Source organism: Cydia amplana, chromosome Z (assembly GCF_948474715.1).
Source record: "Cydia amplana chromosome Z, ilCydAmpl1.1, whole genome shotgun sequence".
Taxonomy (NCBI): domain Eukaryota; kingdom Metazoa; phylum Arthropoda; class Insecta; order Lepidoptera; family Tortricidae; genus Cydia; species Cydia amplana.
Window position 1 is genome coordinate 12,847,038 of NC_086096.1, and position 21,358 is coordinate 12,868,395.

General features: G+C 38.3%; 1 protein-coding gene across 1 annotated transcript; it reads left to right on the forward strand.

Annotated features, from left to right (window-relative positions):
* Positions 1-254: 254 nt before the first annotated feature.
* Positions 255-14,999, forward strand: LOC134661805 (multidrug resistance protein homolog 49-like). Its single transcript, XM_063517998.1, has 25 exons — positions 255-347; positions 2,760-2,956; positions 3,552-3,696; positions 4,412-4,512; positions 4,803-4,974; positions 5,179-5,303; positions 5,590-5,788; positions 5,898-6,122; positions 8,216-8,402; positions 8,644-8,786; positions 8,868-9,076; positions 9,171-9,265; positions 9,355-9,534; positions 9,610-9,728; positions 10,237-10,377; positions 10,466-10,648; positions 10,744-10,947; positions 11,048-11,177; positions 11,267-11,462; positions 11,571-11,733; positions 11,946-12,140; positions 12,597-12,806; positions 12,897-13,043; positions 13,293-13,401; positions 14,871-14,999. Exons 1-25 carry the CDS (start codon positions 255-257, stop codon positions 14,963-14,965), a joined length of 3,963 nt encoding a protein of 1,320 aa, XP_063374068.1. The 3' UTR covers positions 14,966-14,999.
* Positions 15,000-21,358: the final 6,359 nt, after the last annotated feature.

Below are 21,358 nucleotides of genomic sequence, written 5' to 3' on the forward strand. Positions count from 1 at the left end.
CTACACATATAGGGCCTGTTTCTATTCGTGTCTATGAACTGGCTGTTTTTTGACAGTAAATGTCAGACAAATTTATTTACACAAATTTGCGCTGAACCTTATTAAATGTCTATTTACCTTAAAAGTTTGTAAAAGCTTAAATAATGGGCCAGATATTGGGTTCATTAACTAGTAGGAATCTAGGCCTTGAACCAAACAGGCCGCCAGCATTCGATCCAAATGTTGGGTTCAAATCCACAAGAAAGCCCCGCAAGATGGACAGAGAGGTGAAAGAGGAAGAGTTGGTGTCTGCCCGCATTCCCCCAAAGTTCCGGGACTACTGCGCGGACTACCTGCTGGACTACCAAGTGTGTCGACACATCAACTTTCCCCTACTGTTTAAATGTCATCATGAGAAACACAATTACCTCAACTGTGAACAGCGAGATTATGTAATTAGGATGAAGGAATTTGAAAGAGAGAGAAGGTTGAGATGCAGAGAGAAAAGATTAAAAGAGAATGCAAATATTGCAAAATAAGTATCTACTTGCGTACATTTAAATTATGTTCACTGTACACAAATAAACTTTTGTACGTTTTGATTACTTGGTTTGATTTAATTATTGTACTTGCAACTTGGACTTGCAAGGACAATTTAAATGTGATTACGTAGGTATTAGGTATGTCAACATTAATAAATGAGGACGTTATAGGTAGGTATGCGTAATAGTTAACAAAGTGCTAAACGTAAGCCAAACTTGAAGCCATAAGCCTTTTTAAAACAGAACTCCTAGTGAATATTTCATTCAATAGCGTGACGTTGTCATTCGTTACGGAGCGTAAACAATTGGCATGTTGGCTACGCACCCTGATAATAGAACAGAGCGCCTACCGCGAACCACGTTCGACGTGTTGCCTCTCTGTCGCACTTGTAAATTCGTACGTAAGTGTGACAGGGAGGTAACACGTCGAAAGTGGTTCGCGGTAGGCCCTCAGTTAACGTTCTAAGCAAAGTTCGGTATCATTTTCAACTAAATCAATGATGTAGATTTCATCTTAATCGGGTCGGCGGTTATTGATTTCCCATACAATCCTACATCTCCCTTTTAACTTTTAACAATTTACTCCCCGCTCCTAAAAATGACGAAAATCAAGATGTTAAGTGATCATGATAAGACCAATAAATTCAAAAGACGAAGAGCAATGTGCGCGAACTATGTTCATTAATAACCCCCATTTTGAATTAAAAGTGACATGGCTTGAGTCAACTAACTTGAGTTTAGTGACTTAAAAAAAAAAGAGTAAATGTCCAAGTATTTTAAAATATGCATTTTACGAAAAAGTGATAGAAATGTAGTACCTTCTACATTCTACAACATAAAGTAGAATGGCCCTTTTATGTATCCCGAAAAAGTGTAAACTTACCGAAAGCTTAATAGGTGTGTAGGTAAATATACATACGTATATATGTACTACCTATGTATGAGACAGTCTTGATACTATACTTGTATATTTATGTGCTTAATTACAATGAGTCCTTCACTTGTTCGAAATGTGTCTCATAAATTAAGCAGTTATTAGTTGTTCCCATGCAGTGTATCTGTATAATAGATCGGCGTTTCTTAATATTGTGCCACATCCCGAGTGAGGCGCTTGCGCACAGTCCGTGTCTCAGCACGCGTTCATGTAAATTATACTCATAGTGTAACTATCCTCCGATATGGGAAATAAAAAAGATAAAAAGTAAGTCACAATTAGCCACGCGATTTTTATTCACTCGCTTCTTTACATGTTTTTGTTTCCTTATAATCTAAGTATATCTTTATTTATGTTTATGTTTGTTTGTCTAAGCTCACTGTTCAGCAATGTTATATTTCTTATTTACATGTAGTAGGTATTATATAGGTATTATTATGACATTAATTAAAAGGTGAATTTATATGTAGTGCTCATCTTATCTATCCATACATTCCTAATGAAATCAGTTTCTTTTGCGAAGTCAAAACGATCAGTCACTATTGTGAAATTAAATTTACAAGAAGACAGAACAACGGTCAAGTTACCTACTCTTTATTTATAGGTATTAAACAGAAATTGTGTCTTTAAATACTTGCTGTATAGCGTAGACAATAATTCTTATATCTTTCCTGTACTTTTTTCGTGCATGGTGTGAAATAATTGATTTATGCTTACTAAGTATGCAGCCAACAGCCAAAATCCCTATTTAGTAACATTTTGTAAAGGTTGAAATGATCTTTTCAAAGAGCTATTTCCGGAAAATGGTATAAAGTTAGTGTTTCCATGTTATCCTTATATAAATTTGTATTATATCTCAGCACATCCTGACAGCTGTTTATCGGTGAAAGCCAGAATGGCAGACTAAAAAAGGATTACATTATAGGTATAGGTATAGTAATTTTATTATAGGTATTAGGTATGGCTTTTGCGACAGTGGTATCTTTCCAAGTGAGTATGATTTTGAACCTAATTTACTGAACGGTAAACAATTACAACGATCAAAGTTTGCAGTAGGATGTGTGATATGCACCTAATACTTTCTTACTTAAGTAAAATTTTTTTTTTCAGAGTAAAAGAAAAAGAGCCTCCTAAAATTTCGTATCTTCAAATAGTAAGTAGTAATAATTATTGTTTACTGTTCCATTGATATGAAAGCACTACCCAATTCGAATAACCCGAAGGATAAAAATCCAAAGGGGGATGGGTAGGTTTGTATGACCGTATACATACAAATATCTAAATAAACGATTGTTTGTTTTAAGTATCGTTACTCGACATGGACAGAGCGAGCGGCGACAATATTGGGAGTGGTGCTGGGGTTGTTGAGCGGCGGTGGCGTGTGCTTCATCCTGGTGCAGATCGGGGAGCTCAGCACATCCTTCATCGAGCGCACTAGCTACCAGGATCAGTACACCAGCTACATGCCGATCATGGACGCCTTCGGGGGAGGCCTGAGATTGTAAGGCTTTTTGCACTTTTTATACCGTTTACAAATCATACCGCTGATAAACAAGCGTACGTACCGCCTGAAAGGGACGATCAACGCCATTTTACATCATTTTAAAATGACGGCTTTCGGAGATAGAAACCTGTAGTCGGCAGTAGTATTGTAGTCGTTAGTCTCAAAAATGTTGGGTAAAAATTTGACTTAAAAAATTCGATCTCTGAGGCTCGTTGTAAATAACTTACAACGGAATAAGATAAGTATGTATTATAATAAGCAAATATGGACTAAGTACACTATACAGCTGGATCGAAAAATGCAATGCTTCCTTAGGTGCCATGTGCATGTGCTCGTTTTTTAGCGAACCTCAAAAGGAAAAAACGGAACCCTTATTAGGATCATTTTGTTATCCGTCTGTCTTTTAACACCCTTTTACAAAAATTAAACTTCTAAGTTAAGTTAAAAAAACACAGCCGTTTATGCCTTATGTTTAATAAAACAAACGTATATTTCGACACTCAAGGGAATCAAAATTATAGGATACTTTCCGTTGAACTAGAACTATGAAATGTGGAAAGTAATATATATCAAATATTTTGTGTATTATCAGGAAAAATGGAACTCCCCACCAGCATATGGCCGCCCTAATTGACGATGCGAAGGCGATGGCCATAGGCACGTTTGTCTGCGTGATAGTATCGCTAGTGCTCGTCATCTCTTCGGTAGCGCTCATCAACTGGAGTGCTCTGAGACAGGTACTCACATGGCAACGATTAAAAAACATTTAGCAAGTACTAAAATGTAGTACTTACAAATAAAAAACTAGATATATTGGGAAATCTAACTGTCATTTTAGTACCGATCTGAAATATTTAATCTGAGTTACAATTAATTACTTAGAGGAATATTAATCGTGTAAAAAGCTTTTGCACCACTTTTCTTAACCCAGAATCTTAACTACTGAAGCATATCATAAACATTATTATAAGTAAGATCTAGATTGCATGTATGTGCCACATAAATCTGCTAATACATTTAGATTGAAATGATTTCTGTTCTCAACTCGGAGCCAATGAAGAAACAAGTGTTAAGTGTTTAGTGCATATAGTATAGGTTGTATCTCCAACAGTTGTATCTCGTATTTTATTGAAACGCTTACATAGCAATTGATTTAATTGATGGCCTTGCTTTGGTTTGTCTTGTCTTTGTCTATCTACGAGTTTCGCTGAAACAGAGACAAAATGATGAGTTTGGATATTATCATGCCGCGATCAGAAAGGGATTAGAAATAACAGATTTCCATACACTTACGTCAAAATCAATATGGATTGACAGCTATCTCAATCCCTTTCTAATCGCGATTCAGTAATACTTAACATGCCAATTGCCATGTGAAGGTCTTTTACACATTAAATATGAACTGTACACGACTTCCGAGACGCATGCCTAATGCATTTTATGCACTTTCAGATCACAAGAATTCGGAAGCTTTTCTTACAGGCTGTTCTAAGACAGGATATGACATGGTTTGACACTGATACGGAATTCAACTTGGCTACCAAAATGACAGAGTAAGTAAGTTGAAGACTTAAAGGCAGCATCACAGCCCGAGAGTAAATAAATAGCAGGAGGGACAACTTTGTACAAATCTAGTTCTAAACAAAATAGTTAAGCAAATATAATTTTTTTGTCTAAGTACCTGGGGACCTCATCAGCAGCTTCCCCAGGTAGTAACGATTCAAAACATGATTGTTTTGGTCATGACTGTGCAAGAATAATAGGGTACTATAACCCGGTGAAGCTGATTTTATAAAATAAGTATTTAGGTATAAATTGAGACTGGTTCTAAATATTTTTTCAGGAACATGATGAAATTAAAAGATGGAATGGGAGAAAAAGTAGCAGTTGTTTCTAATCTCATCGGAACGGCTATTATTTGTATCTGCCAAGCGTTCCCACTTGGTTGGGAATTGGCGCTCGCTTGTCTCTCAGTAGTACCTTTTTCTATCGCAGCGTCCGTCATTTTATCTAACGTAAGTACGTACTTACAGCACTTTACTGTAATTGTACATATAAACGAGCGTTACACTAATAACTAAATTATAACGTTATATTTATATTGCATTAGTCCATTCTATACATACAATACATAGATTATCTGGTCGGTCTCCGAAGATCACTCCTGTCGGGGAGAGATTAAGGTATAAACAAGGACTGATTTTAGTTTTTTTTTGCAGTACCAAACAAAGTCTTCAGTCCGTGAAATGAATTCCTATAGCCAGGCTGGAAAGCAAGCTGAAGAAGTATTGAAATCTGTGAGAACTATTGTTGCTTTCGGTGGTGAAAATAGGGAAGTCGACAGGTAGGTTTCTGAAACTAATTAAGTAGGAAGAGCCTCTTCCTCTTCCGAAGAGGTCATCAATCTGGGCCGCCACCTACAAAATTATATTTATGTCTTCTTTATACGTAGTAGAATCTATTATTTGCCGTCTCGATACGGACATAAGCGGAAAGGAGGCGCCGCACTGGTCGGAAACTCATCTGGCTCCGATAGTTTCATGATTAATTATATGTACCTATAAAAATGCTATATATTGTTAAGTATATAATCGGTGCCGGCTATACTTTTATTCGAATGAAACATCCAGGTACAGGAAGTTGCTGGAACCGGCGGAGCGGTACGGTCGTAAGCGCGGGCTGTACACGGGACTGGGCACCGGCTTCAACTGGGTGCTCACCTACTCGCTCAACGCCATCGGCCTCTCCTACGGCACTCGCTTGGTACTCCAAGACCTGCTTATTGCTGACCCTGATAAAAGACGATACGCAGTCGGAGAAATTTTCAGTGTAAGCAGAAAGTCAGGCTAAATAAAATAAATATAACTAACTACTGACACCGAGTGAGCTAGCTATCCTTGCTACCAATATTATTAATATACGTTTGTTTTTTTTTCAGATCCTCTTCAGTATATACATGGCCACGCAGTCTATAACCTTCTGCGTGCCACATGGAGAGTCATTCTCGGCAGCGAGGGCCGCAGCTGCCAGCGTGTTCGAACTGATAGAAAGAAAACCGAAAATTAATAGCATGACCAAAGAAGGCGCTCAACCAAGAAGAGTGATTGGTGACATATCTTTTGAAGACGTTTGTTTTAACTACCCCTCGCGTCCCGACGTTGCGGTACGTACATACCTGCCATGTAGATACTTAAAAATCCTACAAGGTAAATAGTACTATATCGGCCCGATTCGAACAATGCTTATATGAAGTCACAGCGGTACGATACCGATCTGTCAGTGTCAAAAGTGACATTTCTTCATTCATTCATTCTTTTAATATTTAAATGGCTTCAGTCCCGTATTTCGCCAGTGTTAAGATATTAGAAGCTTTAAATTCGACTATAATTGTACGATTAGTACAAGACAGTGTACGGTGATTTTATTAGCTCATCAGATTGTAAAAGTAGGTACCTATACCTAGTATTGTAAAGTATTATATAGTATTGTATTACTATAATTATGTTATTTTATTTTAACAAAATGAGTGTTTATACTTTTTTTTAGCATTAGAAATAAGGTAAACAATCTTGACGTGTCTTTTTATTGAAAAACACGTTTTAAAAATAAAGAATGGCAAATATGTAACAAGTATGAATCTAATACGATAATTTATATTCTTCTGCTTTCATAATAGTTAACGGTTTTTAAAAAGCGTTTTTCAATTAAAAGACATGTCAACATCGCTTACCTTCTTTCTAATGCTAAAAAAATGAACTATAGTAATAGGGTATTTTTTAACCGACTTCCAAATCTAAAAGGAGGAGGTTATCAATTCGGTTGTATGTTTTTTTTTATTTTTTTTATTTTTTTTATGTTTGTTACTCCATATCTCCGTCATTACTGGACCGATTTTGAAAATTATTTTTTTGATTGTATGTATATGCATACAGATTGGTCCCGTTTTTGTCAAAACCCAGTTCTGATGATGGGATCCATGAGGAATCGAGGGAACTCCTCAAATCTTAAAGGCACACATATAGTGATTTTTATATTTTTATCAACAAATCAAGCATATACATTCAAAAAAGTGACATTTGATGAAGTGGAACTGCTGATGATGATCAGAACGGAACTCTTCAACGATGCATAGCACACGTCTGACGATTTGTCCTCTTCGTTATGTTTGTTAAGCAAGTTAAGTTTTTAAGCTAAATTTTTGTCAAGCTCGAGTGCTGATGATGGGATCCATGAGGAATCGAGGGAACTCCTCAAATCTTAAAGGCATGCGTATAGAGATTTTTGTATTTTCATCAACAAATCAAGCATATACATAAAAAAAGTGACATTTGATGAAGTGGAACTGCTGATGATGATCAGAACAGAACTCTTCAACGACGCATAGTTCACGTTTGGCGATTTGTCCTCTTCGTTATGTTTGTTAAGAAAGTTAAGTTTTTAAGCCACAATTTTGTCAAGCTCGAGTTCTGATGATGGGATCCACGAAGAATCGGGGGAACTCCTCCAATCTTAAAGGCATGCGTATAGAGATTTTTGTATTTTCATCAGAAAATCGAGCATTTTCATTAAAAACTGTCGCATTTGATGAAGTGGAACTGCTGATGATGATCATAACGGAACTCTTCAACGACGCATAGCTCGCATTTGGCGATTTGTCCTTTTCATTATGTTTGTTAAGCAAGTTAGGTTTTTAGGCACATTTATGTCAATCTCAAGTCCTGAACATGGTATCCATGAGGAATCGAGGGAACTTCTCAAATCTTAAAGGCATCCGTATAGAATTTTATATATTTTCATCAGAAAATCAAGCATTTACATTAAAAACTGTGGCATTTGATGAAGTGGAACTGCTGATGATGATCAGAACAGAACTCCTCAACGACGCATAGTACACGTTTTGTGATTTTCAATTTCGATTTTGGCTTGGATTGGGCCCCGGACTCCGGACTCGGACCCGTACTCGGACTCGGACCCAGACCTTGACCCGGAAAACCACTATGATACCTAAACTAAATCAACCACTATGATTACCATAAAATGTATACATATTACCAAATAAAGTATAAGCACCGTTAAGTGGGTTAGGCTAGTAGTTAGAGAAGTCGGTTTTTTTCTATTAAAGATTATTTTTGTAAGTAATCGTAGTTAACAAACGCTAATTTAGTTACAAAAAAATGTAGATATATGCATCTTCGCATTAATTACCGAGTTTGGTTTTGTGTAATAAATTCGTTTACAATGATGTCTTTTGAGCAGGTTTTGAAAGAGTTTTGTCTACACATCAAACGAGGAGAGTGCGTGGCACTGGTCGGGTCCTCCGGCTGCGGCAAGTCCACTATACTGCAGCTGCTGCAGAGGCTGTACGACGTGCACTCAGGCTCGGTCAAGCTGGATGGCAGAGATGTCAGAACACTGAACATAGGCTGGCTCCGATCTTGTTTAGGTCAGGCTTGAAATAAAATGTTCATCTTTAGCTCTGTAGGAGATTGATCTTTCACGCTTACATTTTTCAAGTTTGTCGCATTCTTCTACTGACAAAACTGGCTTGCCAAATTATATACGAATATATTGTTATGTATACGATTAGCCCAGATAATTAGTAGAGGTTACAGACTTACGTTTGTTAATAAATTCCACACAAACTTGAATTTGCCAAATTGCTGGTACTAACAATCACATTGCAGGTGTCGTAGGCCAAGAACCTGTGTTATTCCGCGGAACCATACACGATAACATAGCTATAGGCTACCCAGAAGCAACGAGGGAGGAAGTTATTAAAGCTGCTACAATGGCATATGCACATGATTTTATCGTTAACTTGCACGAGGTCAGTCTATTACTTATCAAAAATTTTTTAATGAATCGATTGAATTGAAACCGAACCTAACCTCGAACTTATTTTACATAGGGCTACGACACTATGATTGGAGAACGAGGTGCGTTGCTCTCAGGTGGCCAAAAGCAGCGTATCGCAATCGCGCGATCACTGCTGCGCGAACCGGCTGTTCTTCTTCTGGACGAGGCTACGTCTGCTTTGGATCCGCACTCGGAGAAGCAAGTACAGGTAGCCTTGGACAGCGCTAGCGTTGGAAGAACTACGATTGTTGTGTCACACAGGTACGTTTACGATATTTGGTGTGTGAGTAAAGTTAATTGATATAAAAAATATTACTTTTTCTAAACTAGGTTATTTTATGAATATGATACTCAGATTGTCAACTATTGTGAACGCTGATCGAATTATATGCATGGACCAAGGTGCGATTGTCGAACATGGTACTCACGAAGAACTGATGAAGGCCAAAGGTAAATGATTTCTTGTAAAAATATATTTGCCGATTTTTCAAAAAATGTTTCAAACAAGAGCAATGATGAAACAGTATGCATGTTTGCAGGTTTCTATCATAAGTTGGTAACAACCGGGAAGGAAGTAAAGGAACCGGATGTAATCGACACCTTACCGGAGGAAGTAGATGGAACGGGCGATACAGAAGAAGTGGCGGCCCTTGCCCCGCGTATAGATGTAAAGAGAAAGTCTAATAGGAGGATTCACAGACACCACTCAATGAAAAAAGGTACAGCCATGTTAAAATTTAACCATTTTATTGCGTAGTTCAGACGGACTTAAAACCGTGGCTAACATATTTCAGACTCGCATGATTGGATGACTCCTCGTGGCTCTATAAGCTCTGTGATGTCCACTGGACTACAAAACTTTGTTTACAACTCCGATATCGTTGAAAGTGACGAGGAAAAGGATGACGACGAAGTAAGTTCAAACAAACCAATATAACACCGTGTTATTGAAGCGAAGCGAACAAGGTACTGCAAATATCTGCACATTGTATATTATTATTGTTGTTAAGGAGCTCTAGACTGCTTGTCTACATTTTTTGCTCCAGTCATGGGCAGTATGGCACGACAGCACCATTAATGTGAAAACAAACAAAAAAACAATGAAACATTTACCGCAAGCAGCTCTACGGCTTTTGTTTATAAATAGTAAAATGTTGCCAGTGTTTAAAAACGACAAATACTTAATGTACAGGATTTGTCTTCACTACCATTACTGGTGCCACGTCCATTATAGGGGCGTTTACTATAGGTACTTGGCTAAGGTTATAAAGTCTGACATATATGATCATTGTCAAGAGGGCGCTGTCATTCTCATTCATATGAAAAAATTCGTTCCAGTGAAATTCCGCAACATGGCGCGTAATCATATAATTATATATGATCTGGTCAGGCTTTACTTGTTGTTTAAATTATTTTTGTAGAAAGTCAAGCCGGTGAGCGATTGGGAGCTGATGAAGTTGAATGCACCAGAATGGCCACACCTGGCAGCCGGAGCCCTGGCCGCATTTTTGCAAGGTGCTTGCTTTCCTGCTTTCGCCCTTCTTTTTGGATTAGCAAGCGGGGTACGGACCAAACCTGTACCTATAAAACATTATTTTAATTTTTTTTTATTTATAATAACTATTTACATATAGTAAATTTTACACACAGATTTTCGTTTCAAAAAATCATGATGAGATAAGATACGAAGCTGACTTTTATTCGGGCATGTTCATCGTGGTAGCCGCCATTGCTGGAATATCCATGTGTCTGCAGAGCGTCACCTTTACAAATGCTGGCTTAAAAATGACCACCAGATTACGGCATCAATACTTCAGTAGTTTACTTAACCAAGTGAGTTTATAAACCTAGCTTTTAGCATTAATAAGGTTACTGTAAACAACTGTCTGTAACGTGTAATTGTAAATGTGTACACACGGTTCTTTCAGGAAATTGGCTATTTTGATAAAGAGTCGAACACAGTCGGCTCGCTCTGTTCTCGTTTAACTGGCGACGCGGCAGCAGTTCAGGGAGCTACGGGCCTCAGGATTGGTCTCATCCTGCAGGGCCTTAGTTCCGTGCTAGTCGGCTTCATCATGGCCATTTGCTACAACTGGAAATTGACCCTTGTAGGGTCTGTATTTTTACCTCTTGTGAGTACAATGTAACGAAGCACGCCTGCAATAATCAATACACGGACTTACTAATATCGAATTGGCAAGTTTAACATTTTCTCGTTGTTATTAAACGCAGATGGTAGGAAGCATCTGGTTAGAGGGGATTGTTTCTCAGCAGTCTCAAGAAAATGAAACAGCAGCCCTGGAATCAGCAACATCAATAGCTACTGAAGCCATCATTAGTATTAAAACTGTTCAGAGTTTAGGTAAGAACTGTGCTTGTATCTATGAGACAAAAGAAAAGATTCTTTACGTTGAGATCCTTCTTATAGCAATCAACGTCACCAATTTGCAGGTGTCGAATCGAAATTTTTAGAGAAGTTCAACAAAGAGTTAAAGGAATCATGTGCTGCTGTCGCCAAGAAGTCACGCTGGCGCGGCTTAGTGCTTGGGCTGGGATTATACGTACCATTCCTGTCGTACTGTAGCGCGACGGTGTACGGTGCCACCCTCGTTGCGAAGGACAATGTGCCATACCAATATGTGTTTTTGTAAGTATTCAGCTTACGAGTATATCCTAGCTGTAAATCACTTCACTCTACTCAATTGGTTGCAGTTAATAAAGTTACAAAACAACATGTTACATATTGTCGTTGCAGAGTTACGGAGGCCTTAATGTACGGCGCGTACATGCTCGGCCAGTCTCTGGTGTATGCTCCAAGCTTCAACTCGGCTAAAGCAAGTGGAGCCCGCGTCTTGGCCGTTATCAATAGGGAGCCGAAGGTCGTAACAGCAAATGGGCTGAAGGACAAAAAAGATTGGGTAAGATTATCTTTAAGAGGATGCTGTAAATTCCATCTAGAATTCGGTAGTAGGTAATCTAACCCGCGCAGCAACGGCGGGACATATAGCTCATTACCCACCGGCTTACTTATTAAGTAAGCGACAATTATGCAATTTATCCAACAATATTTTATGGCTGTCTGTCTTTTGGAGCGCTAACTGTTCTGAGCCTTGATCCTCTTTTTTTTAAGGTATCCACCGGACAGTTCCGCTTCAAGGATGTAGAGTTCAGTTACCCGACGCGGCCACACATACGCGTGCTGAAGGGGCTGGACCTGCAGGTGGAGGCGGGCAAGACGGTGGCGCTGGTGGGCTCCTCGGGCTGCGGCAAGTCCACCGTGCTGCAGATGTTGCAGCGCTTCTACGATCCTGACTCTGGCAATATTGTAAGTAGATCAACTGGCACAGAACGGTTCGGATTTAATGTTACACGTATGTACATAACGTACCTACTTATTGTTGAGCCTTTTGCCACCGTTTGTAACTTATTTATCCGTGTTGGGTTTGGTCGGTTACATTACATTTTATTCATAACACGAAAAAAGATGGAGAAACAAGGTAGATCAAATTAAAACAGATATATCTGGCTTACCAATTCCATACCAATGTTCATACATTTTTCGTTAGTACCAATCCTCTCTATAGTTCTTCTTATTTTCGTGTTATGGACACACAAATGTCGACAAAGTACTCCAAAAAGCTGCTGAAACTTTCGTGTCACAATTTGCTTGCGCACGTCCACCATAACATTTTCGTGACTTAAGTAACTCGTTCTGTATCATGAACATGCCATCAGGAACATCAGTTGACATACGTATACCATAGGTACTTTGTCTTTTTAGGATGTAGACGGGCGAGATATCCGGAGCCAGTTGACATTGCCCCGCCTTCGGAAGCAGCTGGGCGTGGTGCAGCAGGAGCCGGTGCTCTTCGACCGCACGCTTGGCGAAAACATTGCCTACGGCGACAACAGTAGAAAAGTCACGACAATGGAAATCGAAGCCGCTGCTAAAGCTGCTAATATTCATAGTTTCATCGTTTCACTACCCAAGGTACGTAACAGCTGGAGATGTGCGAAGCTAATTAACCAACAAAGTGTATTTGTATTAGGCACTTTTTTGTAGTGTGAAATGTTTTGACAGGGCTATGACACGAATCTGGGGGCGAGCGGCGCTCAGCTCTCAGGAGGACAGAAGCAGCGTGTATGCATCGCGCGCGCGCTCATCCGCACCCCGCGCCTGTTGCTATTGGACGAGGCCACATCCGCTCTCGACGCCAACAGCGAACGGGTAATGTCACGGCTAGTTACGACCATGCTAACTTTACACAGGCTTGATAGTAACAATGCATATATGCATAGGAGGCATACTTGACGTAGCACTTGGCAAGGACACTTAGCGTAGACTCTACAAACAATACGAATAAGCCATGGCCGCATGGCGAGCAGGCAGATGCAGCGCCCATGTTTGGTTGTATGTACTTTTAGTTTTGAAGAGTTGTTTATCTTGGCTGAATTACGTACAAATGTTTTATTCCAGGCTGTGTCGGAAGCACTGGAAAAGGCAGCCAAAGGACGAACATGTATCACCATCGCCCACCGGCTCTCGACTATCAAAGACGCCAATCTCATCTGCGTTGTTGACAAAGGTGCCCAAAAAATATCACGCAAAAGAATCAAACGATTACCATTATATACCCCAAATAGGCTTATATTAACAGCCCCTAAAAAGTTCAATGACAGTCAGCTGTACAGATAGTCGACCCCCACTGCAAACAAATTTCTATGCAGGGGGTCAGTTATCTCTGCAGCTGACTGTACATACCAGGGATGTTGCGAACATCCGCATCCGCATCCGCAACCGCGGAACATCCGCATTATTTTCAACATCCGCATCCGCATCCGCATAAAAACGATGCGGAGCTTATGCGGATGCGGATGTTGAACAAGTCGGTACAGGAACGTCTTAGCGGCGGCGTAAGTGCTAGGTAATTTCGTCATTACCTATAACGAAATCATCTAGATCCAGAAAAGTCGGCGAAGTTACTGTTTATTAAATATAACGCACCTATATTCTTGCTCAAATACTAAAGGTTTGGTTTTTTTAATAAATAAATACTAAAAATGTAATGGCAGGCAACTATTGAACAACCTTGGAGCCAGGAACAAAGTTGTTCTACGTTGGGTCCCAGGGCATGCGGGTATCGTAGGAAATGAAAAGGCCGACGAGCTCGCGCGAGCAGGGGCTAAAGGGAAAAACTACAGTCCTGAGCCGTTTTGTGGTATCCCCAAAAGCCTAACGCGGCTCACCCTAAAGACCTACTGTCAATACACAACAATTCAACTCTGGAGGGAAACAACAGGTTTGAACCATTTCAAAGCGCTTATCAAGGCCTTCAGCAAAAAGGCGTCCTCGAACGCCTTAGCGCTGTCTAGGAACCAACTGCGCAACTTGGTAAGGGTGCTTACTGGGCACTGTTGCCTAAATAAGCACATGCACACCATGGGGAAACGTGACATGGGGCGGTGCAGACTCTGTATGGAGGCAGAGGAGACGCCCTTGCACATTCTCACAGAGTGCCCTTGCCTAATGCGTACTCGTGACTTAATCCTGGGCGGGCACATATTGCGCCCGGAGGAGGTAAAGTCTCTCGAGTTCAAAAAGATCCTGCAGCTGTTTGAAGTTGCAGGTTTGGATCGAGAGTTGTAGTAGGTGGCGATCACAATAGATCAGCGATGGTCGCAGTGATACATAGGCTTTGGAGCCTTATATAGCCCCTAACAAGAAGAAGAAGAAGAAGAAGAAGAAAAATGTAATATTTGACGTTTTCTAAGTACCTAATCTTGACATCCGCATCCGCATCCGCATCCGCGGATGTGAGCCTTTAAAAATCCGCATCCGCATCCGCATCCGCGGATGTCAAAAAATCTGCATCCGCAACATCCCTGGTACATACCCATAAAAAAATCATCAGTTTTGCTATTTTGTATGTTTTCTCTTGTGCGATCATGTGCAATACAAGCATGGCACATATGCCATTGCAGATTAATCTCGTATTCAAATAATTTGTATGGCATTATCTATTTACACTTCTAGTGACGTTATTTTTTTGCATAGGTAAAATCGTAGAAAAAGGAACCCACGCGGAGCTGGTGGCTCTGCAGGGCCACTACTATCGCATGTGCAAGGGTCAGCACGTCTCGCTCAACTAACAGCGGCTTCACTTGATGACAACTTCCAAACAAATGAAAAACGACCCAGAATAACAACATAATACAATTTGAACCACGCAACTAATCTAGTTATAAGCTTTATCAATTAAGTATAGGGGATAGGGGTAAGGCGGGACAAAAAGGCCCCTGTAAGGTATATAACCATTTAGCCTCGCCCTACTCTACTAGTAGATAATAGATAATATGTAATATTTAAGGAAAATAAACAGACAAATATATTAATACATATAATATTGTATTTATAGCTGGTCAACCAAATCATGTCAGTAAAAAAAGGCGCGAAATTCAAATTTTCTATGGGACGATATCCCTTCGCGCCTACATTTTTCAAATTTGCCGCCTTTTTCTACTGTCAAGATCTGGTTGACCAAGTATAAAAATGTATTAATGTATTTGTTCAAAAATATATTATGTATCTTTTCAACAATAAATATACTATTGGTAAGAAATCTTGTTTGTGTTGTACATATACGACCTAAATCACGTTATTCATAAACGCTTGTCAAGTCAAGCCTTAGTCAAGCCATCCGTCATTTGATTTGTGTTTGTTAGAAAGGGACCACATTACAGAGGATTGCTAAGTTTAGAGAGTAGAGGGCAAGTAGAGAGTTACGATTAGATAATTGTTGGCAACACTACAATAAAAAAAAGCACTACGAATTTTCTAAAACTCTGATGGTCGAACCTACTGCACCTTAAGGACTTGAATTCATATTTTTTTAGTGTTTAGAAATAACCCATGTACGTGGGTTATTTTACGAATAAAGGATCAATTAACGCTAAAGAGGAAAGTAAACGATCGCATTACTATACAAACGTAGTTCCCATTTTCCTCTCTGGATATTATGTAAACTCTACTACGGTTGTATAGAGGCAGTAGTCCACAGTTCTTTTTAACTACGTACAACATTTATTAATCCTATTGGTGATAAATCCAAGAGTAAACACAATTTCCGAAACTAACTTTAAAAAAATAGATAAGGAATAAAATCGCCAAAAAAATGGTCATTTACTTTATTAACCATTCTAAAATTACCATTTCTTACATACGTAACATTGAACGCGCTAAAAATTATACTACATACAATATCACTCTCTTCGTGAAAAATCCTGCTTCATATTTGGAATTACCCTGTAACCTTCCTTATAATACGTCTGTTTCAAGACCGGTATCAGACTAGTGATGCACATTTTATTGAGCTAATACCGGCCCTGTAACGGATCCCAGATTGTAAGTACATTAAGAACATCAATATTTACCTTTATTTACCAACATAAAAATTATTTTTTTCCGTGGAAGATCAATTGCAGTCGCATTCAGGGTGCTTATTCAATAGTTGTTGATACTCACTCAAGTAAAATTAGCTTTATTTACCGCTACCGCTTTAAGTGCCAACAGGAGTGGTCATTTCTCCATACAAACGTACTCGACTGTTTCCTCCGTGGGTTTTGAAGCTAGAGCAATGATTTTTTCAACACAGATTAATATTGTCAATATCTGTGTCGGACCGTTTTGCTTTTTTTGATATTTTTGTTTTTTAAGGCGCTAGAGCCCTTCAAAAATGGCCAAAATGGCCAAATTGACTATGCCGCAATGAGAGGCGTGCTATTCAAAACTGACATCAATTAGTCAAAAAAGCAAAACGGTCCGACACAGATAATGCCATAATCATTTAGATTTCCAAATTTGGTTACGATTAGTTAAGTTTTGGAGGAGGAAACAGTCGAGTACGAAACCTCGAATTTTGAGATTTTTACGCAGGATTTTTCGCCTTGTCCTTATCGCACTAGTTTTAGGAGCCGCTTCCGTTAGCGAGACGGGTATATTTACCTAAAATATTTAAATCTTAGCTCCTGTTGGCTCTTAAACAGCTTTATTAGCTTTATATTTTATATAAACTTTTGGTTGAAGTAACAGTTAATATAAATACAATTTAATATCATGGCACAGCTAACGGCTAGCTAAGTAAAATAAACAGTGTGCAAGTTGAGGCATGATAACTGATAAGGTATTTCCCGTGAAATACATAGTTCATTTTTGAGACTAGTAATACATACTGCCAGCTAGTGTTTTTTGGCAACCGAAATTAGATTCAATTATTCTACTCGGGAATTATTAAAACAATGAGCATAGTACATAAGAAATGCCGTTGAAAAAATCCATGATCGTTTGATGGATATTTCATAGTCAGTCAAAGACAGACAGCGTTGTATACTTTGCTATAAATATAATATGCATACGTGTGCTAACCCGGGGTACGTTCTAGGGTTTTGATATCGATAAATATATTATGTCCTATTTATATGTCGATATATATTTATAAAAAAAATGTATTACTATATAGAGCTTCTATATCAGGTCTATAGCATGTCTGACAACGAGCACAGACAAGATATTAACTTTAATAATAAACTTCATTTTAGCACACGTATGTTCACTACTTTAAATAAAAACGTATCTTGTTCTGTCAATCAAAAGAAAAACGTGGTAAATATGTATGGCATGCATAGAGTTACTGCGTTTCAACTTTGAGTAGCAGTGTGAGATACGAGATCAAGCTTTTTTTTGTTTTAATGTATATTTTCAAAGTAGTGACAATTTTAATGTATATGTTATTTTGATTTTTCGCTACAGACATTTATTTAAGTCTTGAATGTGATATAGAATTTTCACAATAGGTCAATAATACGTGGTCAAATTTCATACTATTTGTCGATGTTGTACATGTACATACTTGTACTTAACTATAAATATTATAACTACTATTCTTACAACATGAACTATCCAATAATTCATTCTATTCGTGTAATTATTGTGCATACCCGGCTTAACTGCTGACTGCAATCTTTGATGGGTATTCGTAATATTCGTACTTATTACGAATATGGTTAAACCATAAAAGTATCACAAACTTATTTTAGTTAAAAACCGATACAAGAAGGGGAACTGCCGAGCCACTTGCTGCTAGTGTTCTTAGTTTTGGCGCACTAGATTGTAAAACTATTTTCGTCGTACAAATATAACGGGCAAGCTCGATTTGCTTCACACGGCACATTACGCACAGCAGCAAGTGGCTCAACAATCTCATTTCCTAAATGTACGTCATCGAACGTGAGCTGTCATTTTTTCTTAAACTTCTATTTGCTAAGAAATCGCATATTGGTCTTAAAGTTATATTTTTACAAACCTATGATAATACTTGAATGATTTTGGATGATAGCACACTTAGTTTCGTGCTAAGTATGGAAATGAGAGCGTCTTCGTGGAATAATTATATATTTAGCTAACAATTTACAGAATAATGTTTATCTACTTGGACAAACACTACTATAGTTCAACGTTTGCGTTTTGCGTTCTATTAGTTTATCTTTTACTAGAGAATATTTTTTGCTCTGAATGTTAACACGCCGTAGATAGAAAAGTTACACTTTGGTTGACGGCGGGTACTGGGTATGTAACTTTCATTATTGCAGCATAAACTAAACCAGAAACTCGAATATACATATGCGAACATATTTTCAGAGATATTTTTATATTTAATATTTCCAAGTCCCATAGCAAAATAAAAGAATCAAACAGCGCAAAACAAGGTCAATAGAAATATATTGACACTATTTTATGTTTAAAGACTAAGTTTCGGTGGTTACTTTTATGGTGTTAAAGTTTTCTTAGGTATTAAAGAATTACCAAGATTGTTAAAAAAAGGACTACATGCTCTTTTTGTCGATACAAAAAAATGTTATAGTTACCCAAAATATAAAAAACATGACTTTAGAACTCAAACAATTATTTCATTTTAATTTCCTATATAACCAAACACGGGACTACCGCCTACACCAGATGTGTAAAACAAACTGCCAAATAAGCGTTTAAATGGGTAACACTTGACAATTGTGGTATAAAACCACCGACGTGCATGACAGCAGTGGCGCCTAGATAGCCCTTGATTTACACGAAAATGATACCTAACGTGACTACATAACAAAACCTTAATTATCATGTATTTAGAAATTTTGGGGGGTACCCCACTAAGTCAACATTTTGTATCAAAATTTTGATTGGCTCTCCTTCTTGAATCAATCTATGAGTCAAAAGGCCCTACTCTGCAAAAGGAAATTCCATCATCATCATTTGCCGTATATCGTACTTTATATCTGAACACGCACTCTAGCGCCTTAACAATAGAGGCGTGTTCAGATATTTGTGAGCACCTTGGCCGCTCCGATATATTTGATGGCAACTGTACAGACGCCACTAAGGGCGCATTTAGATGATACGAGAACTCGCATGCGAGTTTCATTACATTGCGGTTTTTGATCGATCGGTTGAATTGGACGTAACCAACAGTCCGCAATGTAACTAAATCGCATGCGAGTTCGCGCGCCGTGTAAATCAGTCCTAAGAGTTGACAGTTAATATCTGCAAAACACATTGAACCGTAATGAAAGGAAGAAAACTATCTAATGCCCTTCTAGAAGTACATCTCGCTACCGGCAGACAAACAATTCGACATCCTTCCATTAAATATGATAATACCTACATAAGTGCAAAGTGTTTAGTGCTACGTTGCATTTATGTAGGTGTTATAAATGTTCGGACAACTTTTTTTTTATCAAATCCTTAGAAGGTAGGTACACAATATTTTTCTACGAATTCTATTGACCCTGGTTTACGTTACTACACACTAAGTCATTGTATACAATAAAATATATTTATATTCATCATAACTAACATATATTATGAAATATGATAAAATATTAAACCATTATACAAACAAATGCAACAAACAAAGACTATTCAGTGGCAACAAAATAAACCATCAAGTAAATGAATAATATATTTTGTTTAAAACAGAGTCAGCATCGGTAATATATTTACAAAAAATTAACAAAAATAAATTTCATACAGTTCCATAATCAAAATATACACAGCCGCAAAATATTTTAAGAGCACAAACACATAACCACTTATAGGTTACTGCAAACGCAACTGCATTCAGATCTAACTCTGTCTTGTACCTATACACTCCATGTCTGCACTGCTACTTTCAATCTGTCAGTCCCTATAAATTTAATAATTTTGTCTAAAAGATTTCCATGGCATACTCGTACAGTTGACGTCAAAAATATGTTTTCCTCTTTATCACAAAGGATAAAGACGCAAAAGTGTAGACATAAATCTTTAACGTCGACTGTACATATCTTAATTTCGTTGCATTTGCGGTAGCCCTTAAGTTAAACAACACAAGTCACTTTTTACTTCATAGACAGCGAATTCTTTGATGTGGCGCGTAACCGAAATAGAATAATAACTCCACCGTTTCGGCATAAATACTAAATTAATACTACTGCTGATATAAACATATTAGCAATATACCTAACAACAGTTTTATGGCATGTTTGAAATAGCACTATATATTTTTGCTAAAAAATCTTATACTATCTCGTATAAAAGGACCCAAATTAGAACATACATGAGCAAGGTGAGTTATGACTATGAGAACTAAAATATGTATAGTATAATTAATATACAATAAAAAAATAACTCTTCATAATTTTACAATTTTTACTACAGTATTACGAAACAAGCGTCGTAAATAGAAAATCGAAATATCACATACATTTTTATTGGTATTGGCACACATGCAGAACATCTCCGGCGGGAGTATGCTTCGAGAGGTAGCGGACATCGAAGGCGATTAAAACCTCCAAGATGCCTATTAATCGACATCATAGACTAGGAATCCTCTAGACGGAGTTTAGAGCAATTATTTCATGAAACCGATGCTGACAAAAATACTGGGGTGCGGGGGGACGAGGTGAGCGAGTCCCGTGCCGTGATTGGTCCGTTCAAAGACACGGACCAATCACGGCACGGGATTCTGACACTTTGACTCGAAGATGGAGTAAAACTACCGTATATAGTGGCAGAGGGGGTAGCGTTACTATGCTCAGTCTAGAGGATGTCTTGTCTGTGATCGACATAAATTGGTCAATCATGAAGGCGTCGTCTCGACTGACCACTATAGGTATGTTAAGTATTAATGAGAAGTGATCATAACAATAAGATCAGTTGATGCATTACCTGGTAAGCTAGGGTAACATCACAGTACAAGAACAGTAGTGAATCTTCATAGAAATGTGCCGCTGCCGGCTTGAATGTGTGCGTGCGCGCCGGGCGCCGTGTACGCACGCGCTGCCACGCACACATTCGCATAATATACGGGGGAATACGGTGGCGGCAGTGTGGGCCGTACCGCGACTGTGATCGCGCGCATTCGAGTACGCTCGCATTTGCTTGCTCTTACCGGCCTTCATTTATACCTCATTTATGAATTGATAGAACATTTCATTATATTATATAAATATAAA